The sequence below is a fragment of the Polypterus senegalus genome, chromosome 10 (assembly GCF_016835505.1).
Source record: "Polypterus senegalus isolate Bchr_013 chromosome 10, ASM1683550v1, whole genome shotgun sequence".
Lineage (NCBI taxonomy): Eukaryota > Metazoa > Chordata > Cladistia > Polypteriformes > Polypteridae > Polypterus > Polypterus senegalus.
Window position 1 is genome coordinate 29,463,961 of NC_053163.1, and position 20,977 is coordinate 29,484,937.

General features: G+C 38.9%; 3 protein-coding genes and 1 pseudogene across 3 annotated transcripts; all 4 read right to left on the reverse strand.

The window, feature by feature from the left end:
* Positions 1-470: 470 nt before the first annotated feature.
* Positions 471-1,600, reverse strand: LOC120536997 (heat shock protein beta-11-like). Its single transcript, XM_039765587.1, has one exon. The coding sequence runs from the start codon at positions 1,466-1,468 to the stop codon at positions 857-859; it is 612 nt and encodes a 203-aa protein (XP_039621521.1). The 5' UTR covers positions 1,469-1,600; the 3' UTR covers positions 471-856.
* A 5,824-nt stretch (positions 1,601-7,424) lies between these two features.
* On the reverse strand, positions 7,425-8,817 carry LOC120537002 (heat shock protein beta-11-like). The gene has a single exon (XM_039765591.1). The coding sequence runs from the start codon at positions 8,682-8,684 to the stop codon at positions 8,100-8,102; it is 585 nt and encodes a 194-aa protein (XP_039621525.1). The 5' UTR covers positions 8,685-8,817; the 3' UTR covers positions 7,425-8,099.
* A 4,711-nt stretch (positions 8,818-13,528) lies between these two features.
* Positions 13,529-14,356, reverse strand: LOC120536208 (annotated as a pseudogene).
* A 4,251-nt stretch (positions 14,357-18,607) lies between these two features.
* On the reverse strand, positions 18,608-20,104 carry LOC120536209 (heat shock protein beta-11-like). Its single transcript, XM_039764547.1, has one exon. The coding sequence runs from the start codon at positions 19,969-19,971 to the stop codon at positions 19,378-19,380; it is 594 nt and encodes a 197-aa protein (XP_039620481.1). The 5' UTR covers positions 19,972-20,104; the 3' UTR covers positions 18,608-19,377.
* Between the last annotated feature and the right edge of the window lie 873 nt (positions 20,105-20,977).

Genomic DNA, 20,977 nt, shown 5'->3' on the forward strand with positions numbered 1-20,977 from the left:
CCATTTTAACATTGTGTTCAAATGTTAAATTATAACCTCAACACACATTAGACAATATAAATTAACATTGGATTCTATCACTTCTCATTCCTATGTTTTTTATCTGAAAAAACACATCAAGCACATCTCATGTATGCGGTTCACAAATTTCAGTTTGGCTCTGACTTTTGTTGATCAGGTAATTTGAAACTTTACAAACAATGAACTGATGAACTTTAGAAATTAACAGCAGAACAGAATCTGTTTTTAAAGTTTAAGAGTTGAATAGAGGACACAATTATTCTGAAAATTGCAACCATGAAAAAAGTAAATCAACGTTTTGTTAATTGCAATGAGCTTTTCAAACTATCTTCTGTACATAACGTCTTTATTTTATTTTTTTAACATAAATATTTTCCCCCTTATATATCCCAAACCATTTACAAAAGTCAAGATGCAAAACATTTAATTGGAAACACAGCCTCGGGGAATTAAAAAATAAATGCAAGGTTTACTGCACATGTATCCCGCACATGTATCCATGTGATAAACTTGAAAAATGGATAACTGAAAACAATCTTTTAAGATTAACAGGAGAAAGGAGAATGCAATTATTGTGAAAAATGTAATCACACACAGCAAATCAACTTTTCACTATTGCAATGTGCTTTACAAACTATCTACAAAACGACTTTATTTTTTAAAGTACACTTAAGTTTTCATTTTCTCCCTCCTCACAAAGCCCTTACCATTTACAAAGGTGAGAGGCAAAACTTTTAATAGAAAACACAGCCTCAGGAAAACAAAAATACAACTGAAATGCAATGGCAGACAATTTTCTGCATCTTTTCACGAAAAGTCCACTTGAAACATTTGCTCATTCCCTTTCCATTTCACGCTCCTTCTTTTGCTCCTCTCCACTCTTAATGCACCCCTTTTTGTCACTTTTAATGGGCACCACTCTCTCGGGCACACTGGGCAGTGCCATCCTTGGTGCTTCGATGCGCAGCTGTCCGTTGTTTAGCGAGCAGCTCAGCTCCTCGGGGTTCACGTCTTCTGGCAGCTCGAGCTCTCGTCTGAACTCCTGGTACCTGTAACTGTGGGATCCCTCTTCGCTTTCCTCTTTCTTTTCTTTCTTTCCGCTCAACAGGACTTTCCTTCCCACCTGTTTAACTGTCAGCTCCTCGGGAGTGAAGTCTTCCACCTCCAGAGTAGCAGAAAAGTGCTGTCCGTCCTTCTCCACCTTGCACGAAGGTGCTCTACGTGCAGCCGAGCTGGGAGCTGTCTCTGCATCAAGGGTCTCTCTCCGTAAGACATGCTGGAGCTGATTCATCAGGTCAGCGCTTCTCCTCATGTTGTCCATCTGCCTCGCCATTTCATTCTCCATTTGAACACAAATGAGCTGAGACTGAGGCCACAGCGCACTGACTGGAACTCTCAATGCCATCGATGTGCTAAACGAAGGCTGGAAGAGAGAAGACGACCACATGTCGAATCAGCAGTGCTTAGATCTTCACTTGGACAGTAGAAGAATAGCAGCGTCTTGTCCTGGTAATCTGTTTAGGTGACCGTCTTTGCACTTTTATACCCTCAGTCTCCTGTTTCTCGACTATTCCTGCCATTTCTACGCCGTTCTACAGCCTCCTGTGTGACGTCACAGACGGGGTACGTCCCACTTCCATTTCAGGCTGCCGCCTGTTATGGCTGTAAGGAATCTGTAAGGAATATGAAAAAGCATTACAACGAGGAATTAAGATAAAAAAATAGCACTTTCTTTCTTAATAGTGGGCTCAGCTCTATTTACAAATTTAACGTAGACATCATAAAACAATAACTGTGTAGTAGGTTAGTCTGTACATGCTTGAAAAAATCATAACTGCAAAAGAAACGCTCCAGTAAAAAAAAAACACACACAGAAAATGCTATTTCATATTTTATCTAAATGTTTATAGAGATCAATGCATTAAAAAATATGTAAACTATTGTGTCAGGCAATATAGTTCGATCCTTTTCACATCAGCCAATCAAAAATTCATATGCGTAATGTTAACTTAGCAGTTTTTTTTTTTTTATGAAGTTTGTATAGTCTACTTTTTTCATTCACAGAATATTAGAATTTAGAAACAAACATTGTATGCAGATTTTGGAGTCATGTTGGGCCTTTGGACCAGTGGAGCGCAAAAGGCCCAAAATCAATGAATGTACAGGAGTTGAGCTTCGGTAGCTCTGGCACAAATTAAATGTACCCATCCATCCATTTTCCAACCCACTGAATCCAAACACAGGGTCACAGGGGTCTGCTGGAGCCAATCCCAGCCAACACAGGAATCCAATCCTGGCCAGGGTGCCAACCCACCGCAGGACACACACAAACACACCCACACACCAGGGCCAATTTTTAGAATCACCAATCCACCTAACCTGCATGTCTTTGGGAGGAAACCAGAGCACCCAGAGGAAACCCACGCAAAGAACATGCAAACTCCATGCAAGGAGGACCCAGGAAGTGAACCGAGGTCTCCTAACTGCGAGGCAGCAGCGCTACCACTGCGCCACCGTGCTGCCTAGGTTATACTCCTTTCACTGCAAATGTCACCAATTATCGTCAGATAAAAGGCGATTGCACCACTTGGAATAGTACACTTACCTCTGGGTAATGTGATTGTGAAACTGACCAGTAAAACAGAGTAGCAGAAACAGATTTTGGGACTTTGTACCATTTCATGGTGTTGAGGTAGTTGCTAAATCCTCAGACAAATCCAGTCAATCTGTATCCCTATCCACACCTATGACCACAAGCTCTGGGCGTTGATTAAAAACTGAGATCACAACAACAACAACAACAACAACATTTATTTATATAGCACATTTTCATACAAACAGTAGCTCAAAGTGCTTTACATATTAAAGAATAGAAAAATGAAAGACACAATTATAAAACAAAATAAATCAACATTAACATCGAATAAGAGTAAGGTTCAATGGCCAGGGGGGACAGAAAAACAAAAAACTCCAGACAGCTGGAGAAAAAATAAAATCTGTAGGGATTCCAGACCATGAGACCGCCCAGGCCCCTCTGGGCATTCTACCTAATATAAATGAAACAGTCCTCTTTGGATTTAGGATTCTCACGGAAGGGCTTGATGATGATGATGGTCACGTAGACTTCTGCCTTTTAATCCGTCCATCATTGTTTGAGCATCATGAAGCTTTGAGAAACCGGAAAAAGAAACAGAAAAGAGAGTAGGGGTCAGTACCGATTTTAGAGCCACCATGAATAGTTATTTTGAGGAGATTGAACATATGGAGTATCAGGATTAAGTTAAATTACGATTAAAATGAAGTTATAGAAAGGCCAAGTTAAAGTAATGTGTTTTCAGCAGTGTTTTAAAGTGCTCTACTGTATCAGCCTGGCGAATTCCTATTGGCAGGCTATTCCAGATTTTAGGTGCATAGCAGCAGAAGGCCGCCTCACCACTTCTTTTAAGTTTTGTTCTTGGAATTCTAAGGAGACACTCATTTGAGGATCTGAGGTTACGATTTGGAATATAAGGTGTCAGACATTCCGATATATAAGATGGGGCGAGATTATTTAAGGCTTTATAAACCATAAGCAGAATTTTAAAGTCAATCCTGAATGACACAGGTAACCAGTGTAGTGACATCAAAACTGGAGAAATGTGCTCGGATTTTCTTTTCCTAGTTAGGATTCTAGCAGCTGCATTCTGCACTAGTTGCAAACGATTTATATCTTTTTTGGGTAGTCCTGAGAGGAGTGCATTACAGTAATCTAGTCGACTGAAAACAAACGCGTGAACTAATTTCTCAGCATCTTTCAGTGATATAAGAGGTCTAACTTTACTTATGTTTCTTAAGTGAAAAAATGCTGTCCTAATGATCTGATTAATATGTGATTTAAAATTCAGATTACAGTCAACAATCACCCCTAAGCTTTTTACCTCTGTCTTGACTTTTAATCCTAATGTATCCAGTTTATTTCTAATAGCCTCATTGTATCCATTATTGCTGATCACTAAAATTTCAGTTTCTCTTTATTTAACTTGAGAAAATTACTATTCATCCATTCTGAGATACTAGTCAGACATTTTGTTAGTGAATCAATAGAATCGGGTCATCAGGTGCTATTGATAAGTACAGCTGTGTGTCATCAGCATAGCTGTGGTAGCTCACGTTGTGCCCTGAGATAATCTGACCTAACGGAAGCATGTAGATTGAGAATAACAGCGGACCCAGGATAGAGCCTTGTGGAACACCATATTGAATATCATGTGTCTTCGAGTTGTAATTACCACAACTAACAAAAAATTTTCTCCCTGTCAGGTAGGATTCAAACCAATTTAAGACCGTGCCAGAGAGGCCCACCCATTGACTAAGGCGATTTCTAAGAATGTTGTGATCAATGGTGTCAAATGCAGCACTCAGATCTAAGAGGATGAGAACAGATAAATGGCCTCTGTCTGCATTTACCCGCAAGTCATTTACTACTTTAACGAGTGCAGTTTCTGTGCTGTGATTTGTTCTAAAACCCGACTGAAATTTATCAAGAATAGCATGTTTATTTAGGTGGTCATTTAACTGCATAATGACTGCCTTCTCCAGAACTTTACTTAAGAAAGGCAGGTTAGAGATGGGTCTAAAATTTTCAAGAGCGAGGGTCAGATTATGTTTCTTAAGAAGGGGTTTAACTACAGCAGTCTTAAGACAGTCTGGGAAGACCCCCGTATCTAGTGACGAATTTACTATGTCCAGAACATTATCAATTAGCACGCCTGATACTTCTTTGAAAAACCTTGTTGGTATCGGGTCAAGGACGCAGGTGGAGGGTTTTAATTGAGAGATTATTTTCTTTAAATCAGGTAAATCTATCCTAGTGAAAGAGTTTAATTTGTTTATAACAGGATGCTGGGGTTTAGGAGGATCCTTAGTGTTGGAGAGATATACTATGTTATTTCTAATATCATTAATTTTTTGATTGAAAAATACAGCGACAGCCTCACAGGTTTCACTGGAAGCACTTAGGAGGCATTCCTTTGAGCTACCTGGGTTTAGCAGGCGATCGATTGTAGAAAATAAGACTCTGGGATTGTTATAACAGTGTTATTGTATTCTGTTATTTTGACTTTTAATATTTCATAGTGGACAGTTAGTTTAGTCTTCCTCCATTTACGCTCAGCTCTGTGGCATGTTCTCTTTAAATCAGACACTCTTTGGGTCTTCCATGGTATAACAATGCTAGAAGATTTTTTCACTGTCTTTTCAGGTGCAACCCTGTCAACAGCAGCTCTCACTTTAGTATTAAATCTTTCCACCTTACTATTTACATTGTAAATACTTACATTTACATTTACATCACAACTTCAGCTGGACAAAATAGGAGCAGCCGGCACACATGCACATAGCTGTGCCGGCCGTTGAGACGCAACTGCGCTTCTCTCCTAAAACTAAAAGTAAGCACTTGTTTTTTATCCCTTCCCTGAGCTACTGCCAAGAATATTGTAGATACGGGATCTCTTTCATAAGCTGCAAGCCGATATTAAAACGCCTCGCACTTTCTCTTACTCTTCTACAGTTATACAATGCAATTTATTTTTGTTTAGCCCAAAATCATACAAGAAGTGCCACCATGGGCTTTAACAGGCCTTGCCTCTTGACAGACATGCAGCCTCAACTCTCTAAGAAGACAAGGAAAGACTCCCCAAAAAAGCCAAAAAAATTGAAAAAACCTTGGGAAAGTCATTTAAAAAATAGACCCCTTTCCAGGTAGGTTGGGCGTGCAGTGGGTGTCAAAAAGAAGAGGGTCAATACAATACAATACAATACACAGAACAGAACACAAGTAATCCTCAATAAAATATAAAAATAAATATATTACAAGTACGGAGAAGAATTTAACAATAGATGATATTCCTTAATATGATTTGAGGTCGTGGGAGACACACGCAAGAGTGGAAACCAGATAACCCCATCCTGGCCGGTCAAAGGCAAAGCCGTCTTTTCACTCTACACGAGACCCACAGCAACGCTCCCCAGAAGCGCTCATATAATCAGCTAAGCTGTCCCTCTGCACTTTGTAAATGGACAAAAAGACAAGATTTTACTCCTCATACTTTTTGTCCATTTTTTCCATCAAATGCCTCTCTAATAACCCTGTAGAGGACACAAAACTATTTTTTTTTCTATTGCTGGTAATGCCAGTGAGGCACATTACCACAACCTTGACTCCAATTACCTATAATGATACCTTTTTGTTTATTTATTTTAAAGTTTGTCCTGTTTAACTTCTATGCGAATGGAGCCACGGGGAACAGCTGGTAAATGTTAATTCAAATAAAGTGGACTGGAATAAAATATTATTTACATAACTATACCAAAATTAACTTAAGTTCCCGTGCTGTGGTAGTACCTTGTTAATAATATAACAATATAACATATTCAAGTGTAAATATAGTAAATAACACTTTAAATAAAATTCTACCAACATATTTTAAAGTCAAATTTCATCTGTGCTGTTATTTTTTAAAACTCTGAAGTACAATAGCTGATGTGAGACACAATTAAAATTTTCTTATTAGAGTAAATTTAACAATTTTGAGATTTCTAATACAGAAAGTTTGAAAACCAAACTAAATCATGTGAATACTCATTTTACAGCTTTTTTCTATTTTCATTTAGTAATTGAGGCTAAAGAGAAAATGTATATGGCAGCAGTGAAATAATGTTATGAGAAAAGGGAATGGTTTACATTCATTACTAAAAATAATAATTTGAAATCATTTAATAAAAAATGACATTTTTGGTATCATTCTCTAAAATAAACATGCCAGATTGAACATGGTTGGTTCCCAAAAAATTGTAAGTTTCAAAAAACACTTTAATGTAGATCTGTATATAACATGATTGAATAACTGTGTATAGATCAAAACAGATTTATGAAATACTCTTGAGTTCTTGATTTCAAACTGACTCCTGTTTCATGAACACACATATACTTCAGGTTATTATTGTGCTAGGCTGACAACAATGCTTAGCATGAAGAAATGTTTTTTTTTTCCAAGCAATGGTTTTACAAGTAAAAACATAACCCATTAAATAACAATTTAGAGTGATAATGTCACTGGACGAGGAACTGCCACCTAATGAGATGCAGAGACCTGCTTGTAATCTGATCTTGTGATCTACAGGTCTTCTGGACTTTGAATACTCTCCCCATCTCCTCAAACTTCAAACCATTTGTAAATTTCTTTACACACAATAAATTTGGTGATAGACACTAGCGCATTACACATCAACATTACTTTCCTATGAAGCACAGAGTGAGGGTCAAACGTTGACGACAGAAACGACTGTTGACTCGCCATTCATTAGCAGCCTCTCGCATGGTGTTCAAACCCACATGGAGAGACAAATGAAAGCCCTGTCTGGTTGAGTATTGGTCTTATTCCTTAATTCCTTAAAGGTAAGAATTTTCTTCTGCTGTTCATGTTAACACTGGGTTCTAATATTAAATTATACATTAGACTCACATTAGACAATATACTGTAAATTAGATTGCATTTCTTCACTTGTCATTCCACTGTCTTTTCCCTTAAAAAAAATAACAAAATTAGGCACATCTGATGAATATCGTACACAAGATTCACCTTGACACTGACATTTATTAACTAGTCTGAACCTTTACAAACAATGAAGTGAGGAAATTAAGAAATGGATAACATGAAAGCAATCTACTTTTAAAGATTAAGAGAATGGAGGACATATTTATTCTGAAACATGCAACCACAAAAAAAAGTAAATCAACATTTTATTGAAATGAACTTCTCAAACTAAGTACATAACATCTATTTATTTTTTTTAACGTTCACTTTTCCTTTCATTTTCAACCCATCACAAATCCCGTACCATTTACAACGGTCAGAGGAAGACCTTTTGATAGAAAACAGCCTTAGGAAAAGCATATAAATGAAATGCAAAGTTTACTTCATAAGTAGCCAGCATTTTAAACAAACACAATGACAGAAACCTTTCTGCATCATTTCATGAAATGTCGACTGGAAAAACTCGTCCATTCAAAGATTCAATAATTTCTTTGATCCCACTTCTCACTCCTCCTCTCCATTCTTAAGGCGCCCCGAAACGTCACTTTTAATGGGCACCACTCTCTCGGGCACACTGGGCAGTGCCTTCCTTGGTGCTTCAATGCGCAGCTGTCCGTTGTTTAGCGAGCAGCTCAGCTCCTCGGGGTTCACGTCTTCTGGCAGCTCGAGCTCTCGTCTGAACTCCTGGTACCTGTAGCTGTAGGATCCCTCCTCGCTTTCCTCTTTCTTTTCCTTCTTTCCGCTCAACAGGACTTTCCTTCCAACCTGTTTAACTGTCAGCTCCTCGGGAGTGAAGTCTTCCACCTCTAGAGTAGCATAAAAGTGCTGTCCGTCCTTCTCCACCTTGCACGAAGGTGCTCCACGTGCAGCCGATCTTGGAACTTTGTCCGTATCAAGGACCTCTCTCCGTAAGACATGCTGGAGCTGATTCATCAGGTCAGCGCTTCTCCTCATGTTGTCCATCTGCCTCGCCATTTCATTCTCCATTTGAACACAAATGAGCTGCGACTGAGGCCACAGCGCACTGACGGGAACTCTCAATGCCATCGGTGTGCTAAACGAAGGCTGGAAGAGAGAAGACGACCACATGTCGAATCAGCAGTGCTTAGATCTTCACTTGGATAGTGGAAGAACAGCGGCGTCTTGTCCAGGTTGTCTGTTTAGGTGAGCGCTTTTCCACTTTTATACCCTCAGTCTCCTGTTTCTCGAGTATTCCTGCCATTTCTACGCCCTTCTACAGTCTCCTGTGTGACGTCACAGACGGGGTACGTCCCACTTCAACTTCAGGCTGCCGTCTTTTACGGCTTTAACGGAGCGTAATGCCTATGAAAAAGCATTGCAACGAGGAGTTAATATATATATATATATATATATATATATATATATATATATATATATATATATATATATATATATATATATATATATATATATATATATAAAACAGCACTTTCTTTCTCAATAGTGGGCTCAGCTCCATTTACAAATTTAACGTAGACATCATAAAACAATAACTGTGTTGTAGGTTAGTCTGTACATGCTTGAAAAAGCATAGCTGCAAAAGAAACGCTCCAATAAAAAAAAAAACACACACACAAAATGCTATTTCAAATTTTATCTAAGTGTTTATAGAAATCAATACATTAAAAAATGTGTAAACTATCGTGTCAGGCAATTTAATTCGATCCTTTTCACATCAGCCAATCAAAAATACACACGCGTAATGTTAACTTGGCATTTTTTTTTTTTTTTTGTATAGTTTACTTTTTTCACATTCATACAATATTAGAATTTAGAAACAGACATTGTATGTAGATTTTGGGGTCATGTTGGGTCTTTGGACCAGCGGAGCGCAAAGGGCTCAAAATCAGTGGATGTACATGAGTTGAGCTTCGGTAGCTCTGGCACAAATTAAATGTACCCATGATGTGGATATCATTCGATCAACTTAAAAGTGTCGCTTTAAATTAAAATAACTTTACAATTATATACGTTTTCTAAATGATAAGGAATATTACATAGTGTTAAATCATTTGAAGGCGCTATGTTCTATTAAGAAATTTGAAACACTGCTGCCATCTTGTGGTGCAATTAAAACAATTAGATGACTAGTTATTACTTTCTGAGTAACCGGCACTTCCCTTCCTCTTATTTGGACAGGTGGTGTAGACGAATTATTGCTTACATCACAGTCGGCACTAAATAATCTATAGAGAGAACACAGCTTTTTTATCTAAGCGAATCTGTCCACAAATACCACATGTTTTAGAGATTATTAACATAATGCATTATTGAAAGACCAGTAACGGCGGAGTGCACGATAACGTGCAGTAAATACAGTACACTCGACTTATAGTTTTCATCGTCTTTCTCTGTAAGTTTAGCATTCGTTTGCTCAGGTGTTGATGCGCTTGCTGTTTCATAAGCTGCTCATCTTTTTTCCACCCTAGCGGCCCACTTCTTCTCTTCTTTAGTCGGCATCTTTTCGCGTTAATGTTGATTAAGTCAGAGGTTCTGTTGCAATTGCTTAGTACGTTTTCGTAAATTTTTCACTTAAGGTGGCACTTAAGTCTTAAATCTGCCTCAAGAATTATTAAGATATGAAGAGATAAGGGAAGTGAAGGCGGTGGTATATATGAGAACATCTTCTGTACGCATGCGCCGCACGGCCGCCCTGCTGACAACTACCAGAAGTTGATTCTACAACAAAATAAACTAAAATGAAAAAGACGAATAACTTTGAAGGTCAATCATCACCCAAAAGCAGACAGTAGACGTCATATAGTATATGTGTACCAAATTTCAGGTCACTGGGTCAAACGGTTTTTCAGGTACAGGTGATTTAAAATCCCTCACAGACAAAAGGACATGCACGGTATCGTATTTTTTAGTTTAGAAGATGATTTGCTAGATTTTGGTTAAGGTTGAAGAATGACAATAAATATCACAAATATTAATGAGAAAATCTCATGTCACTTGACTTGCAAAATCCATTTAATTTGTTCACTGATATGCTCACAATGCCCAACTCATGTATTTTAGCAATATACTGATAACAGGGCTGTCTTAATAGCATTATAGGCCCCCGGGCAACGCAGTGCACTGGGACCCCTACATACACATCCACTCAGCAAGTCACAACATACATGGATTAGCATGGGGCCTCCTTGCTCGTGGGGTCTGCAGGAAACTGCCCAGCGTGCCCATGCATTAAGACATCCCTGACTGATAGATACATCACTTTCACTTAACATTTCAGAAAAGGAGTGGAAGACAGCCATGTACAGAATACACTCAGGCTCCATATGCGCAACACACTCAGTTTTTCTACTTACAGTTTTCTATCGAGCTCATATATCCCGATTTAAACAATCTAAAATGTTTCCAGGAGAAGAACCAAACTGTGAATATGGCAATCTAGCTTCATCCTCACTGAGTAATGACTGTGGCTTTGGTTTATCTTTTTCAAACAAAGACTGTTTCTTTATTTTATTGGATTTTCATATCACTTGTTGACAAGCTTATAGGCAAAGGTTTAATAATAATAATAATAATAATAATAATAATAATAATAATAATAATAATAAGTGTGAGCAATAAGGAAAATCCCACGACATTTGAGAGAGACTGCATTTCAAAGTATAGCAGACATAGTCTCTTGTGTGAGGTATGATAACCTGCCACTGTAGCTCTCAGTATCCACATTATCACACAAAGTGAGTTTTAGAACATTTCACATAATGGAGGCAGGACATTTATTTGAATAGCATACCATACCACAGAAGAACAAAAGCATTTCATCTCTCAGATATCTAATGATTAGAGAGTTCCTTCACTTTTATTATTTACCCTCAAAATTCGTACAATGTTGAAGAGGAAGGAGCACCACTGGGGATCTAAACATTATAAACTGCACACTATCTGTTTTCACTCTCACCAAAGTTTAAGTATATTTTTCACTTAACAACGAAATATATTTAGTCAGTGCTGTGTGGTGGCACAGACATTAGTGCTGTTACCTGGTTACTCCAGAATTCCAAGTATGATTATGGCACTAAGATGCATTTCCTCAAATATTATGAAAATTAACAATTTACGAGCCAATTAATGATGCTTTCTATGTGTTTTTGGAAACTCTTTCTAAGCGGCCTGTTTAATAATGAACATAAAGAACCCTTAGTTATCCCTGCACCTGAAGTCGCTGACAAAAATGCATCCCAAGTCCCTGCCTACATTTCCTCCAGGTGCTCCAGTTTCCTTGCAAAGTCGAAAGAAATCCAAGTTAGATGAGACACCACTGTTAAAGTTGCTGCTATTCTATATTTGTATGTCTATGTACAGTATGTGTGTGTGCGTTTGTTTGTGTGTTCCCCCTGTGACAGATTCATGTCCTGTCTAGGTTTTGTCCCTGTTCTGTGCACAGTTATTTCAGTTATAGGCTCCAGCTTCCATATGACTTTTTCCTGCATAAGAGGGTTAAGAAACTGGATGGATGAATGGATGGATGAATGGAAATGATAAAGTGAAGACAATAGGCCCACCCATCAAAAACTTTTATTTTTATTTTATTTTGAACACATAAGTCACCACTTGCACAGCCCACTATCACCACAGGGATGTGTAGGAACACTTGTTTCAGGCCTTGTTAAAGGTGTTGTGGCAGTCATGGGTTTAGATTGCAAAAGAGCACCACCCTGGTACATGTCCAGATGATCTTGATGATAAAACACCTTCCTTCATGGAGTTGGTAACTGGACCCATAAATATCCACTCAACACATTGGACAACAGTGACATGAGACCAAGCAAAGACTGTTAATATTTTGGGGAGATTCTCTTCTCTTTGGTCACTCATAAACCATACATGATCATTTCCATAAAAGGAGGGCTCTGAATTCAAAAATCATAGTGGCATTGCTTTAGAAAAAAAACAGAAAATATTTTATTCCTGATTAAAGAAAGCTGCACATTGAACACAGCATGCAAAGCCCGAAACAAACAGAGAATATCTTCCTGAATCGGCATACCCCCAACGATTGAACCCTAGGTTGCCCCCTATTTCACCTAATGGGTTGACCATCACTAGCAAAATTACATCCATCCATCCATTATCCAACCCGCTGAATCTGAACATAGGGTCACGGGGGTCTGCTGGAGCCAATCCCAGCCAACACAGGGCACAAGGCAGGAACCAATTCTGGGCAGGGTGCCAACCCACCGCAGGACACACACAAACACACCCACGCACCAAGCACACACTAGGGCCAATGTAGAATCGCCAATCCACCTAAACTGCATGTCTTTGGACTGTGGGAGGAAACCGGAGCGCCCGGAGGAAACCCACACAGACACAGGGAGAGCATGCAACTCCTAACTGCAATGCAGCAGCACTACCTCTGCGCCACCGTGCCACCCGCAAAATATAAAAGAAAAAAAAAATATGCAAGTTGTTTACACTAAATTCTATATTAATAGGACTCTGCTGAATCTTTTTACTATAAATTACTGAGGTTTGCTCTGTAGACTCTGAAGAGTCCATTCTCACTCAGGGTCATTTGCAGCCACCTAGTAAATCAAATATTGGCAAACATCTAGTGAACTGTGGATTCCCTTTACTGCCAACAGTTTGGAATTCTGAATTTTTTGATCACATTACAAACAAATTGATGATTTTGGAAAGGACAGAAAAGCAAACAAAAATATTAATTACTTCTCTTTTTTTCATCTTAACCTTGAACTCAATAAAAAGCAGCATACAAAAACGTTAAAAAGGAAATTTAATTTATTGAGAAGAACTATGGAAACTGTACACTTTCAGCAAAATCATTTCAATATGTTATTTGCAAAAATAATATATTTAAAAAATAAACAAAAACTTTTGAAAGGTTAACAGCTCTCAATAAAAACATAATGCATATCCATCAGCATTTGAAACAAATTGAATTGTTGACCAAACCTTCTGCATCATTTTAAGAGTCAAATGAAAAAGCTGAGGATAGGCTCCTCAATTCAAATGTTCATTCATTCTTCTACCATTCCGCATTCATTTTGCTCCTCTCCACTCTTAACAAATCCCAAGGTTTCTCTTTTAATGGACACAACTCTCTCGGGCACACTGGGCAGTGCCATCCTTGGTGCTTCGATGCGCAGCTGTCCGTTGTTTAAGGAGCAGCTCAGTTCCTCGGGGTTCACCTCTTCTGGCAGCTCGAGCTCTCGTCTGAACTCCTGGTATCTGTAGCTGTAGGATCCCCCCTCACTTTCCTCTTTCTTTTCCTTCTTTCCGCTCAGCAAGACCTTTCTTCCCACTTGTTTGACTGTTAGCTCCTAGGGAGTGAAGTCTTCCACATCGAGAGAAGCAGAAAATTTCTGCCCATCCTTCTCCATTTTGCAAAAAGGGGCTCGACATCCATCCCATCTGGAAACTTTGTCCGCATCAACGATCTCATTGCCTAAAACGTGCTGCAGCTGATTCATCAGATCTACGCTTCTCCTCATGTTGTCCATCTGTCTCGCCATTTTATTCTCCATCTGAGTACAGATGATATGCAACTGAGGCCACAGGGCACTGACGGGAACTCTGATAGTCATGGGCGAGCTGAATGAAGGCTGAAAGAGGGAAGAGGACCACATGTCGAATCGGCTGTACTGATATCTTCTTTACGGTTGCTGGAGGATCAGAGCGTCTCGGGTTGTCAGTCTACCTAGGATTTGCTCCTGGGCTCTTATATATACTCGCAGTCGCCGCTTTCCTGTCTGTTCTTGTACTTTCCACGCGCTGCTAGCTGTGTCTGTGTGACGTCAGAGAATGGGCGATCCACTTCACTTACAAACTGCCCGCCCTTCACTTCCCAAGCACTGGAAAGACAAAAGCTAAGCAAGGACCTGCGAGCTGTTCTTTAAGTACATAGGTGAAATACTTTGGCAAAAATCACATCAACGTTCTGTCAACGTGTACACTGTGAAACTGACAAATCGGTGTGTTAGAACACCACTGTATCTCAGACGTCAAATCCAGCAGCCTACAAACTTTGTTAACATACTGTATGTCTGGGCTCAACATGTCATTTTAAAGTGAAAGACGTCAAGGAGCATCTGTTAATATTCCGTGTGAATGTGTGTGTGTGTGTGTGTGTGTGTGCGTGTCAGAGTGTGTGTGTGTGTTTCAGAATGCAGTCACCAGAAACACATGTAGATTTAATAACACGGAGGCCGAGTGCGCATGGCGGGCTAAACGATGAAATATTTTTTTCCTGTGTTTCAATGGTGTGAAATAATTTCCTTTCCCTGTCTTATGTTTGTGTAGACTGTAATTCAGTAAAATCGATTTAAGTGTAAAATAAAATCCATGGAAATTGTTCACATTTAGGAAAATAGATCCATTTTCGATTGCTCACCGGTTTGTCTTGTTGTCCCTCCTCCAAACACAGGGTCACTCCGTATTCATTCCCAGTAATACTTAGCAAGAAGAGGATTAACAAATAGGCTAACCTTGGCTACATCTTGGAGACTCCAACTTACTTTATAGGGTCCCAAGTGTAACAAAACAGAAGAGGAAAATGTAACTGGATTAATGAGTTACTGTCATTATCGTACCTTACTTTACCTATACAGGCACTGTACTGGCCTTTAGGACTAACAGGACATACTTGCCACACACTCCTTTCTGTGTACATCGCAATGGAGCCACAAGCTGTGAAGAGAGAAAGAGGGGCGTACAAATTCTGTCCAATCACGTGAGCCTACGATCTGCCGATAATCCCGTATGAGACCGGCACAGTTTTTCACAGCACAATTTCACTGTCACTGCACTGGGTCTATGGTATCCAGACACAGACAACAGGTTAAGCACTCCCTGATGGCCTGTGTCACCAACACCTCTTCGAGAAGAAACCCATTTCCATCCAAATACTGGTTGGGTTAAACGTGCATAGCTTCAGGTGGAAAACACGTTCTAAAACTCAGGTTGTATGACTACTGACATACAACATTCAATCAATCAATCAATCAACATTTATTTATATAGCACATATTCATACAAAAAAATGTAGCTCAAAGTGCTTTACAAAATGAATAGAGAAATAGAAGACACAATAAAAGATAAACATAAGTCAACATTAATTAACATAGAATAAGAGTAAGGTCCGATGGCCAGGGTGGACAGAAAAACAAAAAACTCCAAAGGCTGGAGAAAAAATAAAATCTGTAGGGGTTCCAGACCAAGAGACCGCCCAGTCCCCTCTGGGCAATCTACCTAACATAAATTAAACAGTCCTCTTTGTATTTAGGGTTTTCATCGAAGGACCTGATGATGATGGTCACGTAGACTTCTGGCTTTCAGTCCATCATTGTTGGAGCATCATGATGCTTTGAGTAGGTGGTGGTGGCGCAGGCCGCCACCACAAAGAAACCGGAAAAAGAAACAGAAGAGAGAGTAGGGGTCAGTACGGATTTTAGAGCCACCATGAATAGTTATTATGAAGAATTGAACATACAGAGTATCAGTATTAAGTTAAAGTGAAGTTATAAAAAGGCCATGTAAAAGTAATGTGTTTTCAGCAGTGTTTTAAAGTGCTCTACTGTATTTGCCTGGCGAATTCCTATTGGCAGGCTATTCCAGATTTTGGGTGCATAACAGCAGAAGGCCGCCTCACCACTTCTTTTAAGTTTAGCTTTTGGAATTATAAGGAGACACTCATTTGAAGATCTAAGGTTACGATTTGGAATATAACGTGTCAGGCATTCCGATATATAAGATGGAGCGAGATTATTTAAGGCTTTATAAACCATAAGCAGTATTTTCTAAACATTTCTAAACATATGCATAGCTATATCCTCTTTTCAGCTCCCTGTCAGTCAAGTAGTCACCCATTCAAAATCTCACTCACACACACTCCCTACCTCAGCCATAATGTTTTTTATGTATTGCAGCTCAACTTAGCTTCCTAGTTACACTAATGAACTTGATAAAGAGAGAGTTGGATATAATTCAATGGGACCGAATTAATCTTTGAAAAAAGAGGATGGTTTACTTTAAACACGGAATTTAAAACAATTTAATAAAACAATGATGTCTTGATATCATTCTTCAAAATAAATAGGCTAAATAGGACCAGACAAGGTTGATTCCCTAAAAACACAATCATGTGTATATTTAAAATTAGCAATTGAATGTAGATGTGTATGTAATATGCTCCATTAACAACCGTGGATACATGACAATAGACTTGTAAAATAAGAATAGGTTCTGGATTTTAAGAGGAGTCTTACTGCATACAATCACATAGGCCAAGTTCAAGTTTTCTTGATTTGTCTGTATTCAGCTAGGCATCCTAAAGTACAGTACATTAAAGATTTCAGTTTTCTCCACAGATTAGAGAGATTTTCTTAGCCTAAAAAACCAACTGCATAGGTAAATAAAGTTTTGCAGAATGAAATGACTTTTTGTCAGCAAATGGACTTACAAGAAAGAAACAAAACCCGTTAAAGAACAATTAAGACTGATGGTTGCACTGGATATAGTCCTGCCATGTGAAAAGTCCACCCATTCTAGAGAAAAAGTGCACTACAGAGACTCCTTGGACCCCAATGTGTCTGGGACAGGCATTGAGATCTGGACTGGCAGGAAATGGATTGCCACTATGGAGTCGTAGAAGGCTGAAGCAAGACTGAGGAACAAGGCTGTGGTGGGTCAGTTGCAATGAGAAGGTCAGAATTGGCCAACTTTGCAATGCCTCAGAACAACAAGGTTTATGGCAAGAACTGGTGACTGCTTGTCCAGGGAGAGGTGATTGTAGCAATGGATGAGGAAAGAACCAACAGAATGGCAGGAATGATGCAGCAGGGAGCTTGGATTAGATGGGAAAGTGTAATTGATGGAAGAATCACTTGGGACGGCCATCTAGCACGTAGAACCCCAGTGTATTAAATTCCTAATCCAAGCTGTAAATGACATCTTACCAAGCCCTGCAAACCTACAGCTGTGGGGCAAGACTGATACTCCTTCCTGTCGAATGTGGAAAGGGACACTAAAACACATCTTGAGCAGATGTCATAAGGCCCTGCGGAGGGTCGCTACCAGTGATGTGATGACCAGGTGCTGAAGGCAACTGCTGACAGTGCCTCCTCAGCCATAATGATAAGCAGGCTGCACTGTCCCCCATACAGGAAGAAAATAACATTCGGCAAGGCAGGAGAGCAGTTGAAACCGCAGCCTGAAGCTACAGCAGGTCTATTTTCCACAGCACAGGACTTACATATTAAGAATTATCTGGGCAAGCAACTTAGGTTTCTGGAGTGTATCATGGCAACATCATTGGAAACATCAACACAGGGTCCTGCTTGAATCAGATGTTGTGATCCACAGGACTTGTGGACTTTCAATATTCTTCCCACTTTTAGATCATAGACTTGCATTTATGTTAAATTATAACACCAAATTAGCCTCTGTGTTAATTTGTAATTGCCTTTTGTCTTCTATGTTGATGTGTGCATGAGCTTGGTCTTTTAAGAACTACTGCCTTGTCTAAGGTTTTCATTTATTTCTTACAACATTTTTAAAATTTCAACTTTAATATATCTATATCAAATTAAACCAATTAATGGACGTTTGTATATGTACATAATTACTGCTTTTGAACCTCATAACATTTGCCTAGTTGTTTACAACCAACCAGATATGGTGTCAGACACTAGTGCATTCCCCTTGGGTGTTACTTTACTATGAAACAATGAGTGATGTTCAGATGATGACCACAGAATCAAACTTTGACTCTCCATTCATCAGTAGCCTCTCACAAGGTGTTCACATATTCACACACATGGAAAGACAATTGAAACCCCTGTGTGGTTGAATATTAGTTTTCTTCCTGAAGTCCTCAAACATTAGAGCCCTTTTCTGCTGTCCATTTTAACATTGTGTTCAAATGTTAAATTATAACCTCAACACACATTAGACAATATAAATTAAGATTGGATTCTATCACTTGTCATTCCTCTGTTTGTCAACTAACAAAAGACATCAAACACATCTTATGTATGCAGTTCACAAGTTTCTGTTTGGCTCTGACTTTTATTAATTAGTTAATTTGAAACTTTACAAACAACGAACTGATGAACTTCAGAAATGTACAATAGAACACAATCTGTTTTTAAAGATTAAGAGGAAAATAGAGGACACAATTTTTATGAAAAATGCAACCACAAAAAAAGTAAATCAACTTTGTGTTATTTGCAATGATCTTTTCAAACTATTTTCTGTTTTTATGTAACATCTTTATTAATTTTTTAACATAAACGTTTTCCCAATTATATATCCCAAACCATTTACAAAAATCAACAGGCAAACGTTATAATAGGAAACACAGCCTCGGGAAAAAAATAAAAAAAAATAAATGCAAGGTTTACTGCACATGTATCCCGCACATGTATCCATGTGATAAACTTGAAAAATGGATAACTGAAAAGAATCTTTTAAGATTAACAGGAGAAAGGAGAATGCAATTATTGTGAAAAATGTAATCACAAACAGTATATCAACTTTTCTCTATTGCAAAGTGCTTTACAAACTATCTACAAAAGGACTTTATTTTTTAAAGTACACTTAAGTTTTTATTTTCTCCCTCCTCACAAAGCCCATACCATTTACAAAGGTGAGAGGCAAAACTTCTAATAGGAAAAACAGCCTCAGAAAAACAAAAATACAACTGAAATGCAATGGCAGGCAATTTTCTGCATCTTTTTACGAAACGTCCACTTGAAACATTTGCTCATTCCCTTTCCATTCCTCACTCCTTCTTTTGCTCCTCTCCACTCTTAATGCACCCCGTGTTGTCACTTTTAATGGGCACCACTCTCTCGGACACACTGGGCAGTGCCATCCTTGGTGCTTCGATGCGCAGCTGTCCGTTGTTTAGCGAGCAGCTCAGCTCCTCGGGGTTCACGTCTTCTGGCAGCTCGAGCTCTCGTCTAAACTCCTGGTACCTGTAGCTGTAGGATCCCTCCTCGCTTTCCTCTTTCTTTTCTTTCTTTCCGCTCAACAGGACTTTCCTTCCCACCTGTTTAACTGTCAGCTCCTCGGGAGTGAAGTCTTCCACCTCCAGAGTAGTAGAAAAGTGCTGTCCGTCCTTTTCCACCTTGCACGAAGGTGCTCTACGTGCAGCCGAGCTGGGAGCTGTCTCTGCATCAAGTGTCTCTCTCCGTAAGACATGCTGGAGCTGATTCATCAGGTCAGCGCTTCTCCTCATGTTGTCCATCTGCCTCGCCATTTCATTCTCCATTTGAACACAAATGAGCTGCGTCTGAGGCCACAGCGCACTGACGGGAACTCTCAATGCCATCGGTGTGCTAAACGAAGGCTGGAAGAGAGAAGACGACCACATGTCGAATCAGCAGTGCTTAGATCTTCACTTGGACAGTAGAAGAAGAGCGGCGTCTTGTCCTGGTAGTCTGTTTAGGTGAGCGTCTTTGCGCTTTTATACCCTCAGTCTCCTGTTTCTCGAGTATTCCTGCCATTTCTACGCCCTTCTACAGCCTCCTGTGTGACGTCACACACAGGGTACGTCCCACTTCAACTTCATGCTGCCGTCTTTTACGGCTGTAACGGATCGTAATGCCTATGAAAAAGCATTGCAACGAGGAGTTAAAATATATATATATAAAAAAACAGCACTTTCTTTCTTAATAGTGGGCTCAGCTCCATTTACAAATTTAACGTAGACATCATAAAACAATAACTGTGTTGTAGGTTAGTCTGTACATGCTTGAAAAAGCATAACTGCAAAAGAAACGAAAGCATTGCAACGAGGAGTTAATATATATATATATATATATATATATATATATATATATATATATATATATATATATATATATATAAACAGCACTTTCTTTCTTAATAGTGGGCTCAGCTCCATTTACAAATTTAACGTAGACATCATAAAACAATAACAGTGTGTAGTAGGTTAGTCACATGGTTGAAAAACCATAACTGTAAAAGCAACGCTCCGGTGAAAAAAAAACATATGCTATTTCAACTTTATCTAAACAGTTATAGAAATCAATACATTAAAACATCTGTAAACTATCGTGCCCGGCAGTTTAATCCGATCCGTATCACATCAGCCAGCCAAACAGAGACGCGTATTGGCTTATCAAACTCATTCATTTAGTTATGTTTACAAGCCTTAAGTTTTACCCCATTGGCCATGCTCTTTCTGTCAGGGTGGGGGTCGACGTGTTCTAAATCCTACTTTTTGTAAAATTTAATTGATTTGTATGGAATGATTACAATTAAATTAATAAAAATAAAAAAAATACAGACGCGTAACGTTAACTTGGCATTTTTTATGTAGTTTGTATAGTCTACATTTTTCATTCATACAATAT

What these genes read in the sequence shown, in the direction of transcription:
- LOC120536209 (XM_039764547.1), bottom strand. Translation starts at nt 19,971, where the DNA reads ATGTGGTCGTCTTCTCTCTTCCAGCCTTCGTTTAGCACACCGATGGCA.
- LOC120537002 (XM_039765591.1), bottom strand. Translation starts at nt 8,684, where the DNA reads ATGTGGTCGTCTTCTCTCTTCCAGCCTTCGTTTAGCACACCGATGGCA.
- LOC120536997 (XM_039765587.1), bottom strand. Translation starts at nt 1,468, where the DNA reads ATGTGGTCGTCTTCTCTCTTCCAGCCTTCGTTTAGCACATCGATGGCA.